Genomic DNA, 21,837 nt, shown 5'->3' with positions numbered 1-21,837 from the left:
GACCACAATGGTGTGAAACTAGAAATCAATGAGAAAAACTGGAAAGTTCATGAATAATGGAAATTAAATAATCTCCTGAACAACCAATGGATTAAAGAAGAAATTAACAAGGAAATAAATAAAGTATCTTGAGAGAAACAAAAATGGAGATACAACATACCAAACCTTATGGGATGCAGCAAAAGCAGTTCTAAGAGGGAACTTCATAGCAATAAATGCCTACATTAGAAGCAAGAAAGATAAAAAAACCCCTAACTCTATGCCTTAAGGAACTAGAAAATGGTGGTCAATCTGAGCCCAAAGTTAGCAGAAGAAAGGAAAAACTAAAGATTAGAACAGAAATAAAATAGAGAACAGGAAAATAGGAAAGATTAACCAAACTAAGAGTTGGTTCTTTGAAAAGATACAGAATTGACAAACTTTTAGCTAGACTAACCAAGGAAAAAAGAGAGGACCCAAATTAACAAAATTATAAATGAAAAAGGAAACATTACAACTGATACCACAGAAATACAAAGGATCATAAAAGGCTACTATCAGCAAATATACACCAACAAACTGGACAACCTAGAGAAAATGGAGAAATTCTCAGAAACATACAAACCACCAAGACTAAAACAAGAAGAAATAGAAAGTCTGAATCAACTAATTACTAGTAAGGAGATTTAATTGGTAATCAAAAATCTCCCAGTGAAGGAAAGCCAAGGACCAGATGGCTTCACTGGTGAATTTTAAAGAATTAACACCAATCCTTTTCAACTCTTCCAAAAATATCAAAGTGGAGGGAACACTCCCAGTCTTATTTTGTGAGGCCAGCATTACCCTGACACCAAAGCCAGAAAGGACACTATTAGAAAACTACAGACCAACATGCCTGATGAATATAGATGCAGAAATTCTTAATACTAGAAAACTGAATCCAGCAGCACATTAAAAGAATCATTTACTGTGATCAAGTGGGATTTAGAGCTGGCATGCAAGGATGGTTCAACATACACAAATTAATGTGATATATCAAATTAACAGAATGAAAGAAAAAAATCATATGATCATCTTAATAGATGCAGAAAAAGCTTTTGACAAAATTCAACATCCATTTGATAAAAACTCAACAAATTAGCTATAGAAGGAATGTACCTCAACATAATAAAAGCCATATATGATAAGCCCATGGCTCACATCATACTCAATGGTGAAAGATTGAAAGCTTTTCCTCTAAGATTAGGGACAAGACAAGGGTGCTCACTCTCACCACTCCTATTCAACATAGTACTGGAAGTCCTGGCCAGAGCAATCAGGCAAGAAAGATAAATAAAAGGCATCCGAATTGGAAAGGAAGAAGTAAAATTATCTCTATTTGCAGGCGACATATTTTTATACATGGAAAATCCTAATGACTCCACCAAAAGACTATTGGAGCTAATTGCCAAATTCAGTGAAGTTACAGGATACAAATTTAACATAGAAAAATCAGTAGTGTTTCTATACAGTAACAATAAATTATCTGAAAAAAAAAGATCTCTTTTACAACAGCATCAAAAACAATAAAATATTTAGGGATAAACTTAGCCAAGGAGGTGAAAGATCTCTACTCTGAAAATTACAAGACACTGGTGAAAGAAATTGAAGAAGACACAAATGAATGGAAAGGTATCCCATGTTCATGATTAGAAGAATTAATATTGTTAAAATGTCAATACTACCAAAAGCCATTTATAGATTCAATGCAATCCCTATCAAGATTCCAATGAAATTTTTTACAGAAGTAGAAAATAAATCCTAAAATTTATATGGAACCACAAAAGACCCTAAATAGCCAAATCAATTCTGAGAAAGAAGAACAAAGCAGGAGGATATTCACATGTGAAAGAATGAAACTAGACCCCAAACTTCCACTACTCACAAAAATTAACTTGCAGTGGATTAAAGACTTAAATGTAAAACCTGAAACCATGAAACTCCTAGAAGAAAACAGGAAAAAAAGCTCCTTGACATAGGTCTTGGCAATGATTTTCTGGATATGATCCCTAAAGCACAAGCAACCAAATCAAAAACAAGTGGGACTACATTAAACTAAAAAGCTCCTGCAAGCAAAAGAAGCAAACAACAAAGTGAAAACCTATGGAATGGGAAAAAAATGTCCAAGCCATATTTGAGTAGGGGTTAATATCCAAAATATATAAAGAACTCATACAACTCAATAGCAAAATAAAAACTCCAAATAATTCAATTTTAAAATGGGAAAAAGGCCTGAATAGACATTTTTCTAAACAGGATAAATGAAAGGCCAACAGGTACACGAAACTAGGCTAAACATCACTAGTCATTAGAGAAATGCAAATCAAAACCACAATGACATATCATTTCATGCCTTTTAGAATGGTCATCATCAAAAAGACAAAACAAATAAATAAACAAAAAGAGACAGCTACATGTAAAAGAATGAAATTAGAACACTCCCTAACACCATATACAAAAATAAACTCAAAGTGGATTAAAGACCTAAATGTAAGCCCAGACACTATCAAACTCTTAGAGGAAAACATAGGCAGAACACTCTATGACATAAATCACAGCAAGATCCTATTTGACCCACCTCCTAGAGTAATGGAAATAAAAACAAAAATAAACAAATGGGACCTAATGAAACTTAAAAGCTTTTGCACTGCAAAGGAAACCATAAACAAGACGAAAAGACAACCCTCAGACTGGGAGAAAATATTTGCAAATGAAGCAACTGACAAAGGATTAATCTCCAAAATTTACCAGCGGCTCATGCAGCTCAATATCAAAAAAAACAAACAACCCAATCCAAAAATGGGCAGAAGACCTAAATAGACATTTCTCCAAAGAAGATATACAGATTGCCAACAAACACATGAAAGGGTGCTCAACATCACTAATCATTAGAGAAATACAAATCAAAACTACAGTGAGATATCATCTCACACCGGTCAGAATGGCCATCATCAAAAAATCTACGAACAATAAATGCTGGAGAGGGTGTGGAGAAAAGGGAACCCTCTTGCACTGTTTGTGGGAATATAATTGATACAACCACTATGGAGAACAGTATGGAGGTTCCTTAAAAAACTAAAACTAGAACTACCATGTGACCCAGCCATCCCACTACTGGGCATACACCCTGAGAAAACCATAATTCAAAAAGAGTCATGGACCACAATGTTTATTGCAGCACTATTTACAATAGCCAGGACATGGAAGCAACCTAAGTGTCCATCAACAGATGAATGGATAAAGAAGATGTGGCACATATATACAATGGAATATCACTCAGCCATAAAAAGAAACGAAATTGAGTTACTTGTAGTGAGGTGGATGGACCTAGAGTCTGTCATACAGAGTGAAGTAAGTCAGAAAGAGAAAAACAAATACAGTATGCTAACACATATATATGGAATCTAAAAAAAAAAAAAAAATGTCATGAAGAACCTAGGGGCAAGACGGGAATAAAAACACAGACCTACTAGAGAATGGACTTGAGGATACGGGGAGGGGGAAGGGTAAGCTGGGACAAAGTGAGAGAGTGGCATGGACATATATACACTACCAAATGTAAAATAGATAGCTAGTGGGAAGCAGCCGTATAGCACAGGGAGGTCAGCTCGGTGCTTTGTGACCACCTAGAGGGGTGGGATAGGAGGGTGGGAGGGAGGGAGACGCAAGAGGGAAGAGATGTGGGGACATATGTATATGTATAACTGATTCACTTTGTTATAAAGCAGAAACTAACATACCATTGTAAAGCAATTATACTCCAATAAAGATGTGAAAAAAAAAAAAGAGATAACAAATGCTGGTAAGGATGTGGAGAAAAGGGAACCCTGGTGCACTGTTGGCAGGATTATAAACTGGTACAGGCACTATAGAAAACAGTATGGAGTTTCCTCAGGAAGTTAAAAGTGCAAAAGTTAAAAATTTTGCACTACCATATGATCCAGAAGTTCCACTTCTGAGAATATATCGAAAGGAAACAAAAACACTAACTTGAAAAGATATCTGCATCCCCATGTTCATAGCAGCATTATTTACAATAGTCAAGACATGGAAACAGCCTCAGTGTCCATTCATCTGTGAATATATATATATATATATATATATATATATATATATATATATATATATATATATATATATATATACATACACATAAAGAACTTGTGATACACACACACACACACACACACCAGAATATTATTCAGCCAGCGAAAAATGAGAAAATCCCGCCATTTGCGACAACATGGATGGACGTGGAAGGCATTATGCTAAATGATATGTCAGGTAGAGAAAGATGAACACTGTATGATCTCACTTACAAGTGGAATCTAATTCTTTTTAAAAACTCATAGAAAAAGGAATCAGATTTGTGGTTACCAGAGACAGGGAGTGGCGAGAGGGAGAATTAGAGGAAGGGAGTTAAAAGGTACAAACTTCCAGTTATAAATAGGTATAAGGAATATAATGTACAACATGATAACTATAGTTAATACTGCTCTATGATATATATGAAAGTTGTTAAGAGAGTAGATCCCAAGAGTCCTTATCACAAGGAAAAATGTTTTCTTTTTGTTACATTTATATGAGATAATGGATGCCAACTGAAGGTAGTGCAGTAATCATTTCACAACACTTGTAAGTCAAGCCATTATGCTGTATACCTTAAACTTATACAGTGATGTATGTCTATTATATCTCAATAAAACTGGGGAAAAATGATGTGCAGGACTGAAGAATTACTGGTTTTATCTTTTAAACAGCAACAGATATTTCCTAATAGCTCTGGTATGACAGTCCATAGCAGCCTAAATGAAAGATACCATAAAACATGCAAGCAAAATACAAAGGGCCAACAAGCACATGAAAAGAAGCTCCACATCATTAGTTGTTACCACAATAAGATAGCACTTCACACCCACTAGAATGGCTATAATTTTTTTTAATAGATCTTTATTGGAGTATGATTGCTTCACAGTACTGTGTTAGTTTCTGTTGCACAACAAAGCGAATCAGCCATATGCATACACATGTCCCCATGTCCCCTCCCTCGAGCCTCACTCCCATCCTCCCTATCCCACCCCTCTAGGTCATCGCAAAGCACAGAGCTGATCTCCCTGTGCTATGCTGCTGCTTCCCACCAGCCAACTATTTCACATTTGGTAGTGTATATGTGTCAGTGCTACTCTCACTCTGCCCCAGCTTCGCCCTCCCACCCCATGTCCTCAAGTCCATTCTCTATGTCTACCTCTTTATTCCTGCCCTGCAACTAGGTTCATCAGTACCATGGTTTTGTTTTTGTTTTTAAGATTCCATAAGGAGGCAAGAACGTACAATGGAGAAACGACAGCCTCTTCAATAAGTGGTGCTGGGAAAACTGGACAGCTACATGTAAAAGAATGAAATTAGAACACTTTCTAACACCATACACAAAAATAAACTCCAAATGTATTAAAGACCTAAAGGTAAGACCAGACACTATAAAACTCTTAGAGGAAAACATAGGAAAACACTTTCTGACATAAACCACAGCTATAATTTTTTAAAACCTGAAAATAACAAGTGTTGGTTAAGGGTGAGGAGAAATTGGAACCCTTGAACATTGCTGATGGGATTTTAAAATGGCTCAGCTGCTATAGAAAACAGTTTGGCAGTTCCTCAAGTCAAACAGAATTACCATATGATCCAGCACTTCTACTCCAAGGTATATACTCCAAAGAATTAAAAACAAGTACTCAAACAAATACTTGTACAAAAATGTTCAAAGCAGCAGTAATCCAATAGTAAAAAGTTGGAAACAACCCAAACGTCCATAAACGGATGAATAGATAAAATGTGGTTTATCCATATAATAATATTATTCAATCATTATAGACATGATACAACATGGATGAATGTCAAAAACATGCTGAGTGAAAGTAGACAGATACAGAAGCTTACATAACATATGATTCCATTTATCTCCATATGAAATATCCAGAACAGGTAAATTCATAGAGACAGGAAGCATACTGGTGGTTGCCAGGGGCTGAGGGAGGAAATGAATGGGGAGTGTCTGCTTAACGGGTACCAGGTTTCCTTTTAGGGTGATGAAAATGTTTTGGAACTAGAGAGAGGTGTTAGTTGCAAGGCTGTGAATGTACTAAATGGTACTATATTTTTCATGTTAAAATGGTTGATTTTATGTTATGAACTTCACTTCAATAAAAATTAAAAAAAAATAAATGCAAGCTGTAATTTTTCTACCATCATATAATACTCCATGAAACCTGAAGGGAGAAAGTGTTCACAGTGTAAGGAAAGATGACAAGAGTTATGACTTTCTGGAATACTACATCTTTACATATCTGGTATTCCATATCCCCAGAAGAAAGGTCATTTTATTCTCCTCTTTGGGAAAGCAGTGAAAGCAACATATTGTATATGAGTGGCATAACTGCTCTAGAAAGACCACTCCCAGCCCCTTTGGCTATTTTCACCGTCCTGTGGTCACAAAGATCTTCCATGCTCTGTGTTCTTACCTAACAGCATTTTCTCATGTAAATGGCCTTTCCTCCTTAAGTCTCCTTTTCCTAATACGCAACCTATTCTCCCTCTGCCTTCTGTTTTCCATATCCTTCTCCTATAACAAGAGGTAAAGGGAAACCTCAGGTTTCCCGACTGCAGTATTTTGTTGATGGCAACTCCATTCTTCCAGTTGCTCAGACCAAAAACCTTGACTTTCCTCTGTTCACTCTCACAATGGACCCATCAGCAACTTCTATGTCTCTATCTTCAAAACACACCCAGAATCAGACCACTTCCTACTGTGTTCACTGCTACCAACCTGGTCTAAGCCTCCATCTTTCTCACTTACATTACTGCAGCAGCATCTCATCTGGTCCCCCTGCTTTAGCCCTTGCCTATGTAAGGGTCATTGTCAACACGGCAGCTGGAGTCATCCTTTGAAAACATAACATGGATCATGCCACTCATCTGTTCAATGTCCTCTAGTGGTTTTTCATCTTCCTCAGAGTATAAACCAAGTCCTTGCAGGGATGTCTAGGGCTCTACTCAGTGAGCCCTCCCCTCCTCTCCTAACCTCTCTGACCTTGTTCTGCTAGGACCCTCCCCCTTGTTCATGCCACTCCAGCCACAGAAGCCTAGCTGTCCCTCAAACATGCCAGTTAAGCTCTCTCTTGCTGTTCTCTCTGCTTGGAGCACTCTGCCTTCAGACGGGTTCACACTCTGTCCCTCTTTGCAGGTTGTTAAACAAATGTCACCTTCTCAGTTACATTATGTAAAATTTCAGCCCATCTCCCCAGCACTCCCTATCCCCCTTCCCAAATTTATTTTTCTTCTGAGAAATCCAGGATCTAAGAAGGAAAAATAGAGCACTAGCAAGGTGAAATAGTGGCTTCTGGGAGAGACATAATCATGGTCATTAATCCAGGGTCACAAAAGCAAGTGCCTCTACAGGCCAGGCAGGTGCCTGATGTGAATGATTGCAGGCCAGGTATGGGACAGTAGGAAGTGGTGGTGACCGGGGAAAATTGACCATTGACCATATTGAGCTCCATCTGAAAGCTTTAAAATTCAAATTAAAAAAAAAAAATCTGTGCAGGCCATACAAAAAGAGCCTGTGGGTATTTTTAGGCCTATAGGCTGCTAGTCTACAAATGCTGCTAGATAAATGCTGTGATAAAATCATCTAGATTACTGATGTTTCAAAGTCGCCCAAGTATTCCAGTACTTTGATCTCAACAACAGAAGTATTCTCTTATGTTTCTGGAAAGGAGGAGTTAGGCAGGGAAATATATGCTTTCTTCCCTGTCATAGTTTTTCTAACCACTAGCATTAGATGTGCTGGAGTTTCATAATACTTTTCCCGTCATCTCTAGGCTCAAATTTTTAGTGGGATAGAGTGGAAAGTAGACCAGACAAAGGTTGGACAACCCAGTTCTGCCACTTACTTATGAGACTTTAGTTAAGTAACCTCCATCGACCAATTTATGAATAAAGAAGATGTGGTACATATATACAATGGAATATTACTCAGCTATATAAAAGAATATTACTCAGCCATCGCCATTTGTAGCAACATGGATGGACCTAGAGATTATCTTACTAAGTGAGGTAAGGCAGACAGAGAAAGACAAATATCATATGATATGGCTTATATGTGGAATCTAAAAAAAAATGATACAAATGAACTTATTTACAAAACAGAAACAGACTCACAGACTTCCAAAATAAACTTACGGTTACCAGAGGGGGAAGGTTGGGGGGAGGGATAAATTAGGAGTTTGGGATTAGCAGATACAAACTACTATATATAAAACAGATAAACAACAAGGACCTACTATACAGCACAGGAAACTGCTTAATATTCTATAATAACCTGTAAGGGAAAAGAATCTGAAAAAGAATAGATATATGTATAACCGAATCACTTTGCTATACACCTGAAACTAATACAACATTGTAAATCAACTATACCCTGATATAAAATAAAAATTAAAAAAATATTCTTCGAGCTCAGCTTGCTTAACAACAACACAGGAGTTAACACCTACCTCATAAGGCTGGGGTGAGGGTTAAACAAAATTATGGATGCATAAGTGCTGCCTGTATCAAAAAAAGCTATAGGAATTATATGTTACTATCTTACCAAAGAAAATTAGGCTACATTGGCCTATTTCTAAGCAATATGTACATACAATCTATTGACAAGCAATATCATTTTATCAACACAGATTAGTTTTCTAACAAGTCCACTATTACAGAGTACAAGGGAAATTATATTATAGTTGGTTACCCATATTTTCTTAATTTTCTTTATGGGATAGATGCTTAAAGTTTCCTACATGCCTTTCCTGATGAACTGGACAAGAATGTCCAAAGAGACCAGAAATGTTAAATTAGTGAGACAATCTACACTGTTTCATTGAATTTATTTTATTTCGTCAGTACATGAGAAGCCTCCTAAATGTATTCACAAAGCTCAATGACTAAAAACGTTTTTTAGAAGTGATATGACAATGCTTAAGGAAAAGGAAATGGCTTTCAAATTTCTATAATTATGCAGCCCAATTAAAATTATATAATAGCTGAAAGTTTCTGACACATAGGAAACAATAATGTTAACTTATATTTTAGTAAATATAACTATTTTTATACCATTATTATCATTATTCAACTTGAAGAAATACTTCATGAAGTAAAATAGCAAGAATCAAAAGATGCTGAAGGAAAAGACTGGCCACTGATGATGGACAGGCTGTGTGCCTGCTGTGTACAGTCAAGCAGGTTGTGCACTGCTCATTCCAGGCTTTGGCAAATGGCATCACTGGTCATCACCATTCAGGTTCCCTCTGTGGCACCCCAAGTCACTCTGGGCTGGTACCCAACTATGGAATGCCCCCTAAACTTGCAGAGCAGGGACACAAAGAAAGCGGTACCACCACCTGGCAGGGAGGAGGGTATTTTAGAAAATTGTAGAGGCTTTTTTGGCGGTCACAATGATTGGCAAGGTCAGCATCATTTAGTGGGTGGGCGTCAAGGATGCCAGACATCAAAAAAATGCATAGGATGGTCCCACAAAATAAAGAATTATTTTGCATCCCACATAACTTTTAGATGTCCTATTAAATATTATCCATGTTGGTGAGAAGCCTATTTAGAATGATTTGAATCTAGAATCTACCTGTGTTTTACATTTAAACCTAAAGCATTTAGATATGATTTTAACATATTTTGAATTTTTCAGGCATACAACCACTGGCTAAATTGAAGGAAGTATCCTGCCAAGAGCTGTTTACCTGTTCAGAACATCACATCACTGCTGTCCAAAATGGCTAAGGTGTCCAAGATGCCTACATAGTAGCACACGTTCTTGCATCTGTTGAGTGGTGCCCATGTCCCCCCCCCCCCCCCCCATTACATTCACAGAGGAGCCAGCATCCCATGCCTTCATTCTGCCTCCTGGTGAATCATGCTTAAGAAAAACCTTTGGAAAGACTTAACTATTTTATTATGAATTACTTCTAAGTTCTCCTGTCATTACACTTAGAGCATTATTTTGACTTTTAAAGTTATGTGTAAGTAGACTGTGTTTTCTCTGAGTTGCATTTCAGGATGGTAGAGAGAACATTAAGATCTTTGTTACTGAATCTGAAGGGCACACTGAATCTGAAAGGATTGACAACCACTGCTCAAGAACACACGAAATTGTCAGGTCTCTATGGAGGTCACGTATTTGTTGCCTATTAACCAGAACCGTCCTTGCTGAGGTGGGCTAACTTCTGATTGATCTACTTATGTTGATCGGTGTAGCCATCCTGTCTCTGGGAGGTGTGCTCTACTCTTGAATTGAGGATAGGGACAAGAAGAGTGAAGGAAGAGTGGGAGAGAAGGAAGAGGTCATCACTCCACTTCTAGGAAATATGATGGCGTGGAAAGAACAGTGGCCTGGAATTCTGGGGACCTAGATTCAGTTCCACAGAACTCTCTGTGTGTCCTTCGACATGTCATTTCAGTTCTATGAGTCTTAGACTTTTTACCTGAAAAATGGACCAGATCCCTTCCAGTCTAGGTCTCTCAAAAAAAGTCCCACTTGACACGATACATATACTTTCCCTGAAAGCACCAATCACCTGCATATACGAAGCGGAGCTATTTCTCCTGTATCTATTGGAAACATTGTGGGAGAGGGGAAAAGAGCACTAAAATTTTTAATAAATTTTTACAGCGATAGATATTTTAAGCACATGATCATGTGATATTCATAAGAGGAGATGAGGAAACTGAGGCTCAGAGACGTTAAGTAACCTGCACAAGGTCATGACGCCAGGACACAACAGAGCAGGAGTTTGTACCCAAGCCTGCCTGACTCCAAAGCTTGTTCCAAACCACCATGTTTTCCTGAAGAGAAGGGGATCTGAGAGGCCCAGAGAGACCCTCACTTCTTAACTAAAGAGGAAGAGTCTTGTGTTATTGGCCAATTTCATTTGCTGAAACCACAGTATCATTATATGTAAGGTGATCACTTGTCCCTATTTGCCTGGTACAGTCCCACGGTATGCCTGTTTCCTAGCAGCATTATTACAGTGCCCCTTTCACTCTCAAAAGGTTTGCCTAATAGATTTTATGGTCACCTAATTACGTGTATCCTGGAAGCCAAAAAAAAAAAAAAAAAAATCACTTGCTGTTGTGGGGATTAATGGTTTAGGTTAGAAATAAGCTTTCAAGTTCACTGTATTATGCATGTGCTATCGGTGCCCCAAATGTTTTCTATCCACATTAAGCAGCATGCAGACTTCCAACTGTAGTAAGATGGTATGCCATTAAACTCCTGTGTGATTCCTTTATCTTCCCTTTGCTGGGGATAAAGTCTAATCCTTCAAGTGAAGCTCATGTCTTATGGGTTTAAAGAAAAGATCCTGAGAATGACATGTACTTTTTCAGATGAGAGTTTTCACTTTCAGGCATAGACACTGCAAAATATCTCACACTAGAAATGTTCCTGATGCCTCTGAATATCCTTGGGAAGCTGCCTGCTCATTCTATTTAAAACCCATAAGAGTCATCCCAGTGACTCAGGAAAGTATAGACGAATGGAAACTTAGACACACACACTCACACACACTTCACAGCAAATCCTAATGTTCTTCCTAGCCATGAACATCAATCTCACTTCTCCTTGTGGTCATCATATACCAACCTCCTGGTTATGCCTCTAGAGTAGCTGAACATTTTGAAACCTTTGTCTTACCATTTTTTTTGATTTCAATATCTAGAATTCAAGAGAATTCAGTCAATCCTTGTCCTCATATTGCAGCAGTCAACTGCCCCTTCCAGACCACTGAAATGGCTCTCACCAAGATATCCAATGATCACCATGTTGCTAAAGACAATGTGTGTTCTCTTCTGTCCTCCTACAGACCACTCTACCTCTGTGACTTCACACTCTCTTGGTTTCCATCTCATGATTCTAAGCTACCTCTGTCTTTTCCACAGTCTTTTCACCTCTATTTGTGGTAGCCTCAGCTCTCTGCTCTTGTCACTCTGTACCCTCCCCCTTAGAGTCTCAACCATATGCATGGCTCCACCATGCTACTGCAGCATTACTCAACACAGCTCTGCAGGTCACTTGTGTCCTTGCCCATTGTTCCTTGAAATTAGTTTGGGAAACTGTGCACACTATCACCTTTTGGACATTACTATTAAGGTTAAGAGTGCAAGCTCTCATCAAAAATTATGGCTATCACTGTGGAAAACGATACGGAGATTCCTCAAAAAACTAAAAATAGAACTACCATATGACCCAGCAATTCCACTCCTGGGTATATATCAGAAAAAACCAAAAACACTAATTCAAAAAGATATATGCACCCCAATGTTCACAGCAACATTATTTACAATTGCCGAGATACGGAAGCAACCTAAGTGTCTACCAACAGATGAATGGATAAAGAAGATGTTGTGTATATATACAGTGGAATACTACTTAGCCATAAAGAAGGAAATTTTGCCATTGCAGCAACATGGATGGACTTGGAGGGCATTATGCTAAGTGAAATAAGACAGAGAAAGACAAATACTGTATAATATCACTTATATGTGGAATCTAAAAAACACAACAAACTAGCGAATATAACAAAAAAGCAAACTCACAGAGAAAAAAATTATTGGTTACCATTTGGGGGAGGGAAGAGGAAGGGGAAAACAGGAGTAGGGGATTGAAAGGTATAAACTATTAGGTATAAAATAAGCAACAAGGATATATTGTACAACACCAGGAATATAGCCAATATTTTATTTTTATATTTTCTTTTTAAAAAAATTTTCTTGAAATATAGTTGATTTACAATGTTGTGTTAGTCTCGGATGTACAGCAAAGTGATTCAGTTACATATATATATATACACACATATATATTCTTTTAAAAATTCTCTTCCATTATAGGTTATTATAAGATATTGAGTATAGTTTCCTGTACTATACAGTAGGTGTTTGTTGGTTATCTATTTTATATATAGTGGTGTGTATATTTTAATCCTAAACTCCTAATTTATCACCCCCTTTCCCCTCTGGTAACCATAAATCCGTTTTCTATATCTGTGAGTCTATTTCTGTTTTGTAAATAAGTTCATTTGCATCATTTTTTTAGATTCCACATATAAGCGATATCATACGATATTTGTCTTTCTCTGTCTGGCTTACTTTACTTAGTATGATAATCTCTAGGTCCAGCCATGTTGCTGCAAATGGCATTATTTCATTCTTTTTTGTGGCTGAGTAATGTTCCATTGTGTATATATACCACATCTTCTTTATCCATTCATCTGTCACTGGACACTTAGGTTGCTTCCATATCTTGGCTACTGTAAATAGTGCTGCAATGAACACTGGGGTGTACATATCTTTTCAAAAAATGGTTTTCTTCAGATATATTTTATAATAACTATAAATGGAGTATAACCTTTAAACATTGTGAATCACTATATTGTATACCTCTAACTTATATAATATTGTACAAAAACTATACTTCAGAAAAAGTCATGGCTATCATCAAAAAGACAAGTGGTTACATGTGCTGGTGAGGATGTAGGGAAAAGGGAACTTCTGTGCACTGTTGGTGCAGCCACTATGGAAAATAGTATGGAGGGTCCCCCCAAAATTAAAAATTGAACTACCATATGATCTAACAATCCCCACTTCTGAGTATATATCCAAAAGAAATGAAAATAGGATCTTGAAGAGATATCTGCACTCCCTTGTTCATTGCAGCATTATTCACAATAGCCAAGATATGGAAACAACCTAAATGGCCATCAATGGATGAATGGATAAAGAAGATAGAAGATGTGGTATATGTATACAATGGAATATTATTCAACCATAAGAAAGAAGAAAATCCTGCCATTTGTGACAACTTGGATGGGCCTTGAGGGCATTATGTAGGTGAAATAAGTCAGAGAAAGACAAATTCTCCACGGAATCACTTATATGTGGAATGCAAAATAAACAACAACAAAAAAACACAACAACAAAGAAAAGTCAAACTCATAGAAACAGAAAGTAGAAAAGTGGTCACCATGGGCTAGGGGGTGGGAGAAACAGGGAAAGGGTGCAAACTTTCAGCTGTAAGATGAATAAGGTTTGATGTTCTAATGTAAAACATGGTCATTATAGTTGATAACACTGTTTTATACAACTGAAATTTGCAAGAGAGTAGAACTTAAATGTTCTCACCAAAAAAAAAAAAAAAAAAAACTGATAAATACGTGAGGTAATGAATGTGCTAATCAGTTAAGTAGGGGGAAATCTTTTCACAACGTACATCAAATTGCCACAATATATACTTTAAATATCTTTCAATTTTATTTCTCCATTATACCTCAATAAAGCTGAAATTAAAAAGAATACAAGCTCTTAAATTATCTTTCTGTGTCTGAATCCTGGCCTTGTATTGTCATGTGACCTTGAACAAGTTACTTAATCACTCTGTTCAGTGAAATCTATAAAATGGAAAAATTCAGGCCATACCGCGTGGGGACACTGTGCACAGAGGAGTCAAGAATTAACGTGGGGGAAGTGGTTGGCTCACAGTAAACACTCAGTAACATTACTATTTACATATTAAAATGTCTGAGAGGTCCCAAAGAGAAGAAACCAGTTTTGCTTTATTTAACTCAATATTTCCCAAATTTATTTGACCAGATAAGTTTGAACATGACTTAGTTTAGTTTGAGAAACACATGTTACTGAATCTCTGACCCATCTCAACTCAAAACCGTCCAATGAGCTGCAGGCTCACCACACACCTGGATGTAGGCTCATATCCTACAACCAGTCTGTATCTCCCACCCCAGACTTTCCCTCCTCTACCAGTTACTATATAGTAAATGGCATCACCTTCTACCCACGCCAGCAATCTAAGGGTTGGCCGTGACTTCTCACTCACTGCTCACCCCATATCTGTCACCAGCTTCTACAAACTCTGCCACCATATTCACTTTCAAAGTGGTCCCTGCCTCTCCATCCCCCCCATGCTTACCACTTCTCAACTGCAGGACAGCAATGGCCTCCTCACTGGTTTCCCTGACCTCAGTCTGGCTCCTTCTGAATTGTTGCCAGAACAATCATTTTTAAATGCCTAATTAGTCATATGAATCTGAGTCAGGCTGGGACCTGGGACCCTTTGCTGCAGTGCTTGCACCTGGACACACCTCTCCTCCAGCAACAAAATACAAAGAAACTGTATGGGACTAAAAATAACTGTGTGCATGTGCAGTTGGGGCAAATACTGGAGCCAAAAGATACAGAGATCAAAAAACCCAACTGCCACTTTTGAAGAGCCTGGAGCAAAAACAGGGTGTCAGGAGCAAAAGCAGGGTACTGAGAATACCTCCTGCACACAACACCACCAGAGGGGTGAGCAAAACACCTAAGCCACCCCTCTGGCCTGATCCCTGGACACACCCCTACCCTCACCCCATAGAAGGAACAAGCTTGCCCCCCTCAGGGAGCCAGCAAGCAAGGGAACCTGTTGTTTGTTCTCGCTCTCCCCTGCTGCAGCAGGGGCCCCAATATAGCCTTGCCTGAATTTCTTGTCTTGCCTCTAGTCAATTTCTATTGACTAGGGAAGGCCATGAACCCTGGTCGGTAACAAATCCTCTTCTTAAAAGGTTTTTCATGGCTTTCAGGATAAAATTTAAACTCCAGCTTAGTATAAAAAGCACACCTCTACTCCACACATTTCCACTGTTCCTATCTATTTAGAGGTGCCCCAATGTGTTACGCTATATCATGCCTCTGTGCCTTTGCACAGACTGTTGTCTCTCCCTGGAATGTCCTTCTGCACTCAGATGGCTCCTACTCGTTCTCTAAGACCTCATCTGTCACCTCCTCTTGGAAGGCTCTCCTACATAGATGCTTATCTCACAGTTTCCATGGTTGACTCATTCATTTCTCTCCCAGATGATTAGTCTCAGCCAATGATGGTAATTCCATTCTCTTGGCGGTCTCTGGTTTGGAAGTGGGTATGTGAGCCAACCCTGAAAATGAAAAATGAAGGGAAGAGTCGCCAGGGGGAGAGAGGTAGAGGGGGAAATTCTGACAAAGGTTTCTTGCTTCTAAGAACATACTGGACAGATACAGACTTTCTCTTGACATTGTATGTGAAAGAGACACCAGGAATTCTGGCAGCCATCCTATGATGCTGATGGCAAATTGTCTGAGGGGGAGTTCTGGCCAACTGAGAAGAGCAGTGCAGAGAGATAAAATGAACCTGGCTTCTCAATCCTGGAATCATCCCTGACTCTGGACTTGGTGTTGTCTTGGATAATAAATCACTTTATTATTTAAACCAGTGTTTGTTAGAGTTCCTTGCTGCTAATGTCATGCTAACTGATGCAGCTGTCACCATCTCATGGGTATCTCTGTCATCACAATCAATCATCACACCAAAGTCAGGAACATGACAAAAAATCCTCACTGAACTTCAGGATCATCCTGGTGGACCTCAATAATGCAATATGATAAAGACAACAAATAAGAAGTGTAAATATTGGAAAGGAAGGCACAAAACTGTCACTATTTCCAGGTGATAGTATCATCTACAAGAAAAGGCAAAGATTCTAATAAGCTAGGGGAATTCATCAGAAGTCGGTAAGGTGTTCAGATTCAAAGCAGGTGATTTACTACACACAAGCAAAGACCATAAAAAATATGATAATGGGAAAATCCCATTCAAAATAGCTAAACGCACAAATTAGAATAGCCACGTAATATCCAGGATATCCATAAGAAATATGCAAAACTTGCATGAGGACGACATTAAGACATAGCTGAATAACCTAAAAGAAAATCTGAAAAAAATGAAGGAATATAGCAGTGTTCCTGAATAGGAGAAGTCAGTTATTTTGAAGATCTAGATCTCCTCTAATTAAACTAAAATTCACTGCAATTTCAATACAAATCTCAACACATTTTCAGAAATGACAAATGGAGAAAGTGCACATGATTAATCAAGAAACTCTGGATAAAAAAAGATCCATGAGGGGGAACTTGACCTGTCTGATGTCAAAACTATACTATAGTTAATAATGGAGCAGGAATACTAAAATATGCAATTCAGAAATATACCTTTGAAAATAATGAAAGGTTATGATAAATAACTTTGAGAAAAATCACTAACCAATTGGGAGAGGGAAAAAGTATACCCCTTCTTCTTGTCAAACACACATAAAAATTCCAAAGAAGTTAACAGGTCAAATAAAAACAAATATTAGATCAAACCACATGAAATCACCATTTTTGTAGGTCAAAAGCAGTTGAGTATCAGCAATTTCACATAGTTCAAGCTAATGCATAAATTATGAGGATGAAAACACAGAAAACATGTTTGTAATCTTGGAATGAGGGAAACTGGCATAAAATAATAAAACTTAGAACATAAAAAAATTAAGTAGTCTGCACATGCAGAAGCTGTCTGTGCATATGAAAAGTGCCTGTGCTACAAAGTTAACATTAAAATAAGTTAAAAGCCAAGAACAAATTATGAGGAAAGAAGTTAATACTTGTAAAAGGCAAAGGATTAATATGCAGATTATAAAAGAATTCCCACAATCTATAAGGGAAGGACAAAAACAAAACAGAAATTCACAAAGTAAACAAGTAATTCCCAGGAGAAATGCACATGGACAATTATCCTTTGAAAAGATGCTCACCCTCACTAATAAAAAGGAACAGGCAAATTAAAACAATAAAATCTCATTTTTTTTTTTCAATCTTAGAAGTTGGTCACATCAGGGTTAGTGCTTATGTGGGGAAGCAGCCATTCTCGTACTCACCTTGTTAGTGAGTGTTAGTCTTTCAGAGGATAATTTATTTGCCCATTTCCATCAAAATTTAAAATGTGTATATCCTTCAACTTTTAAGAATCTGTCATAGAGAAATACTTGTATATGCACATTCATTGCAGCACTGTTACAGCTAATAAATAGGAAATATCAGTTTTCCAACAATAATTTGGTGATTAAATAAATTATGACATCTCTACACTAAATGATATTATTCGGCCAATTTTTAAAAGGATACAGATTAATATGTATTGATATGGAAAGTCCTTCAAGCCATATGATAAAGTGAAAAAAAAGAATTGTAAAATAATACATATAGAACAATCCCATTTATGTAAAAATAAAATACTATATCCATTCTACACGTCAATGTGCATAGACTGGCTATCAGGAGTATTAGGGTCAAGGAAAACATTCTATAAAATTGTACTTTAAAAATCTTTTATAATAAGAACACATCATCTATTTATCTATGTCATTATACAAATACAATTAATTTCATTTCAATTCACTCAGAAGTCAGTTCCACACATGTGCATGTGGTATGGCCAATTCCAGACATTTCCCAGGATTTTAAAAATTTTAATCATTTGGTGAAAACCACATATACATATATAACAGCAGCTCCTTTCCTGCTGTAGGCTCTGATTTTTTTAAATTCCTATTTCAATTCCTATTTTCCCCCAAGGACCACAAAATAACACACAAAATACATTTTCAATGAAAAGGAAATGAGCAGAACATCAGTTTGATCCCAGTTCTTTAACTGCTATTGTATTTCAGGACAGCTCTACTTTGAAGATAAAGGGGAGTTTTTGCCTCATCCACGCAAGCACACTTGAAGATCTTAAACTTTGAACAATGAAAGGAGGGAGGAGCATCTTTTGATCATCCAGTCTGTCCTCTCTATGATCTTCAGTCATTCCTGGGCCATCTGGATTGGACACCCCACTGCTGCCTCCTTCCTAACCGGGCTACTACTGGCATGTAATTTGTTAGCCTTTAGGACGACTTCATACCATTTCACTTAATAGGAGGGCCAGGACCCCCCTTTCAAGCCCTCCCATTTTCCCTCAGCGCTCGCTTGCTCACTCTCTCCTTCCCGCCTGCCTCTCTGCTTTTCTTCCTCCCTCTCTTTCTCATCCTTATCCCAAACCTCTGACACTGGGTTTGCCTAGGCTTCTCTCCCAGCCGACGGCCCGCGGTGAGCCGGCAGCTGGAAAAGCCCGCACTCTTCTCAGGCGCGGAGGAGAGACCAGCGCAGGGCACGTACCCGTGTTTCTGGCTGTGATCTTGGGACTGTGTCTCAGCAGACGGACAAACACGTTGCTGCTGCAGTGGTTCACCAACTGCAGGCGGAGACCCCTCCGAGTCTGGATCTTGACCAAGCATTTTGCCATTACTGGTTCTTCAGTTCCCTCAGTCTCCTCCGCCTGTCATGGCCCAGGGCAGCTACCGCCAGCCATAGTGGCTTTGACCTTTCACTAACTGTCCATTCTGTTTTAAAGGACCGAGGCAGGGCGCACTGAATGAATCAAATGTCAGGCTCCTAATGCAGCCAACAGAAATAACTCAGGAGGGATCAGCATGGGGCCGGAGGAGGGAGGGGGCTGCTATTTTTAAACTCTCCACTCACTCCCCTAACAGACAATGAAATAATATGCATCATCCCTACCCCAGCCTGGCCTAAACCATCCAGGCCAGAGGACCCCAGCCAAATGCCCTACAGTGTCCTAAGAATTGAATGGCCCCCCAAAGATAAAAACGACAACTGGACAACTCTGCAATGGAGAACCCCCCCTTGATTTCTTTTAAAAAAAATTTGAATCTTTATTACGTTCTAGAGCAGCGCTGTCCAATAAAAATACAACGCAAGCCACATTAAAGAAGAAAGCATATGAAAAGTAAAAGAAATAAATTAAAATTAATTTTAATAATGCTTAAAATTTTTTTTTTAAATTTACTTATTAATTTATTTATTATTTTTGGCTGTATTGGGTCTGTTGCTGTGCGCGGGCTTTCTCTAGTTGCAGCGAGCGGGGGATACTCTTCGTTGCGGTGCGCGGGCTTCTCACTGCGGTGGCTTCTCTTGTTGTGGAGCACGGGCTCTCGGCGCACGGGCTTCAGTAGTTGTGGCATGCAGGCTTCAGTAGTTGTGGCTCATGGGCTCTACAGCACAGGCTCAGTAGGTGCATGGGCTTCAGTAGTTGTGGCTCACGGACTCTAGAGCACAGGCTCAGTAGTTGCGGCGCACGGGCTTAGCTGCTCCGCTGCATGTGGGATCTTCCTGGACCAGGACTAGAACCCGTGTCCCCTGAATTGGCAGGTGGATTCTTAACCACGGTGCCACCAGGGAAGCCCCAATAATGCTCTTTATTTGAAGCCAAGATATCCAAAATAGTATCATTCACTATATAACAATATCAAAATAATAAAATAGTTTAGATACTCTTTTGGTACTAAGTCTTTGAAATTGGTGTGCATTTGCACACTTACAGCATGTCTCCATTCAGACCAGCCGCATTGCCAGTGCTCAGTAGCCACAGGGGGCTGCCATGTTAGACAGCACAGCTCTGGACAAATTGCTGAGCTCCTCACAGCATTATCTCTGTTCTCACAGGGATGCTAAAATTTTCTTCATTTTATAGGGCAGGAAACAACATCCTGGAGAAGGTAACTGCCCTGACCAAATTTATAGAGTTAGTAAGTGGCAAAGACATGATTTGAACCTAAGCATCCAATTAACATCAGCTGACTAAGAGGACAGTCCCCCAGGAAGAGAGCTGTTACTGCCCCCACTGTGTTTTCAATGCAGGATCTAAATGTTACATTCTCTGTCTCAGGACTTTTGAAAGTCCTGCACTTGTACCTCTGAGGCATGAAATGTGCTTGCATCCCAGAGTAAGTGCTCAGGGAGCAAAATGTTTTCAATGTTTTCAGAATATTGAAAAATTCCTATATTTGAAAAAATTTCAACTGATTAACAACTGTGCCCCACACACTATCCTTCAGTTCTATTTCTTGGCTGGTATAATTTTCCCACTCTCATTTTTAGAAGAAAAAAAATTTTCCTCCCACTATTTAATTATGCATGCATGCATTTTTCTACTTTAAATAGCTACTGAGGGCAAAAGATAATTTTCTAATAAAAATATTCTTTTTATTCCCTCTCCTGACAAAACAAACCATTATATGCAGGGCAGTCAGCTGAAATTCTGCATTGTTGTACTTCACTGTGGGAATATAAATTGATTTAGCATTTCTGGAAAGAAGTTTAGAAAAATATATTGAGTTTTATAGGAGTGATATTTGTTGACTCAGAAATTCTACTTTTAGGAATTTAGCCTGAGGAAATAATGAGAAACGTTGACAAAAATTTTTGGACAAAGATTTTCATCAGAGTATCATTTATTATAGCAAAAAAGAAAAAAATAAATCTAAATTTCCAGTGGGAAAATGACTAAATACATGTGATGGAATATTGTACATCCATTAAAATGTATGTTTAGGAGTTTAATGATGTGAGGGAAAGCTTGCAATGTATTGATTAGTGGAAAAAGCAGTTTATATAATAAGCAGTATGACCTCAACTATGTAAAAAATGTACATTATGGACCAGATTATAAATCTTGAAAGGGGAGAAGGGTGGTAGCCCGTTGTGCACTGTGGGCTGAGGTCGCCGCTAGAGACCTCCCAGGGGGCTCCCTCACCCTGCCCACGGGTTGTCAGTTCCAGGTATAGTAGGGCAGTTCCTACTCTCAGGGCCATTAGTCAATTTCCAAACCCGACACTTGAAAGTTAAATACCCCTAAAAATTCACAAAATCTTCATGCCTTTGCAACTCCCCTTGTGATATAATTCTGAGCAGAATCCCCATATATAAAACAGACTGCACAGAGTGGGGCCCTGGGGTAGTACCTGCTAGGTCTTGCCTCACTAGCCACCAACAGTGGTTCTTGAAGAACTACTGAAAATC

At 38.4% G+C, this 21,837-nt stretch overlaps 1 protein-coding gene across 6 annotated transcripts in view; it reads right to left on the bottom strand.

The window, feature by feature from the left end:
• The window catches only part of FRMD3 (FERM domain containing 3), a 375,352-nt gene that overhangs the window by 10,524 nt on the left and 342,991 nt on the right, over positions 1-21,837 (bottom strand). The window contains exon 1 of one of the 6 annotated variants that reach the window (XM_059924549.1): positions 19,135-19,399. The exons of the other annotated variants lie outside the window; for them this stretch is intronic. Within the exon in view, the coding sequence (XP_059780532.1) occupies positions 19,135-19,261 (127 nt within the window). The 5' untranslated portion in view covers positions 19,262-19,399. Of the gene's footprint in view, positions 1-19,134; positions 19,400-21,837 lie in introns of those variants that run through there. 6 annotated transcript variants of the gene reach the window in all.

This window comes from Balaenoptera ricei, chromosome 6, assembly GCF_028023285.1.
Source record: "Balaenoptera ricei isolate mBalRic1 chromosome 6, mBalRic1.hap2, whole genome shotgun sequence".
In the NCBI taxonomy this organism is placed as follows: domain Eukaryota; kingdom Metazoa; phylum Chordata; class Mammalia; order Artiodactyla; family Balaenopteridae; genus Balaenoptera; species Balaenoptera ricei.
This window is presented reverse-complemented; position numbering and strand designations above follow the sequence as displayed.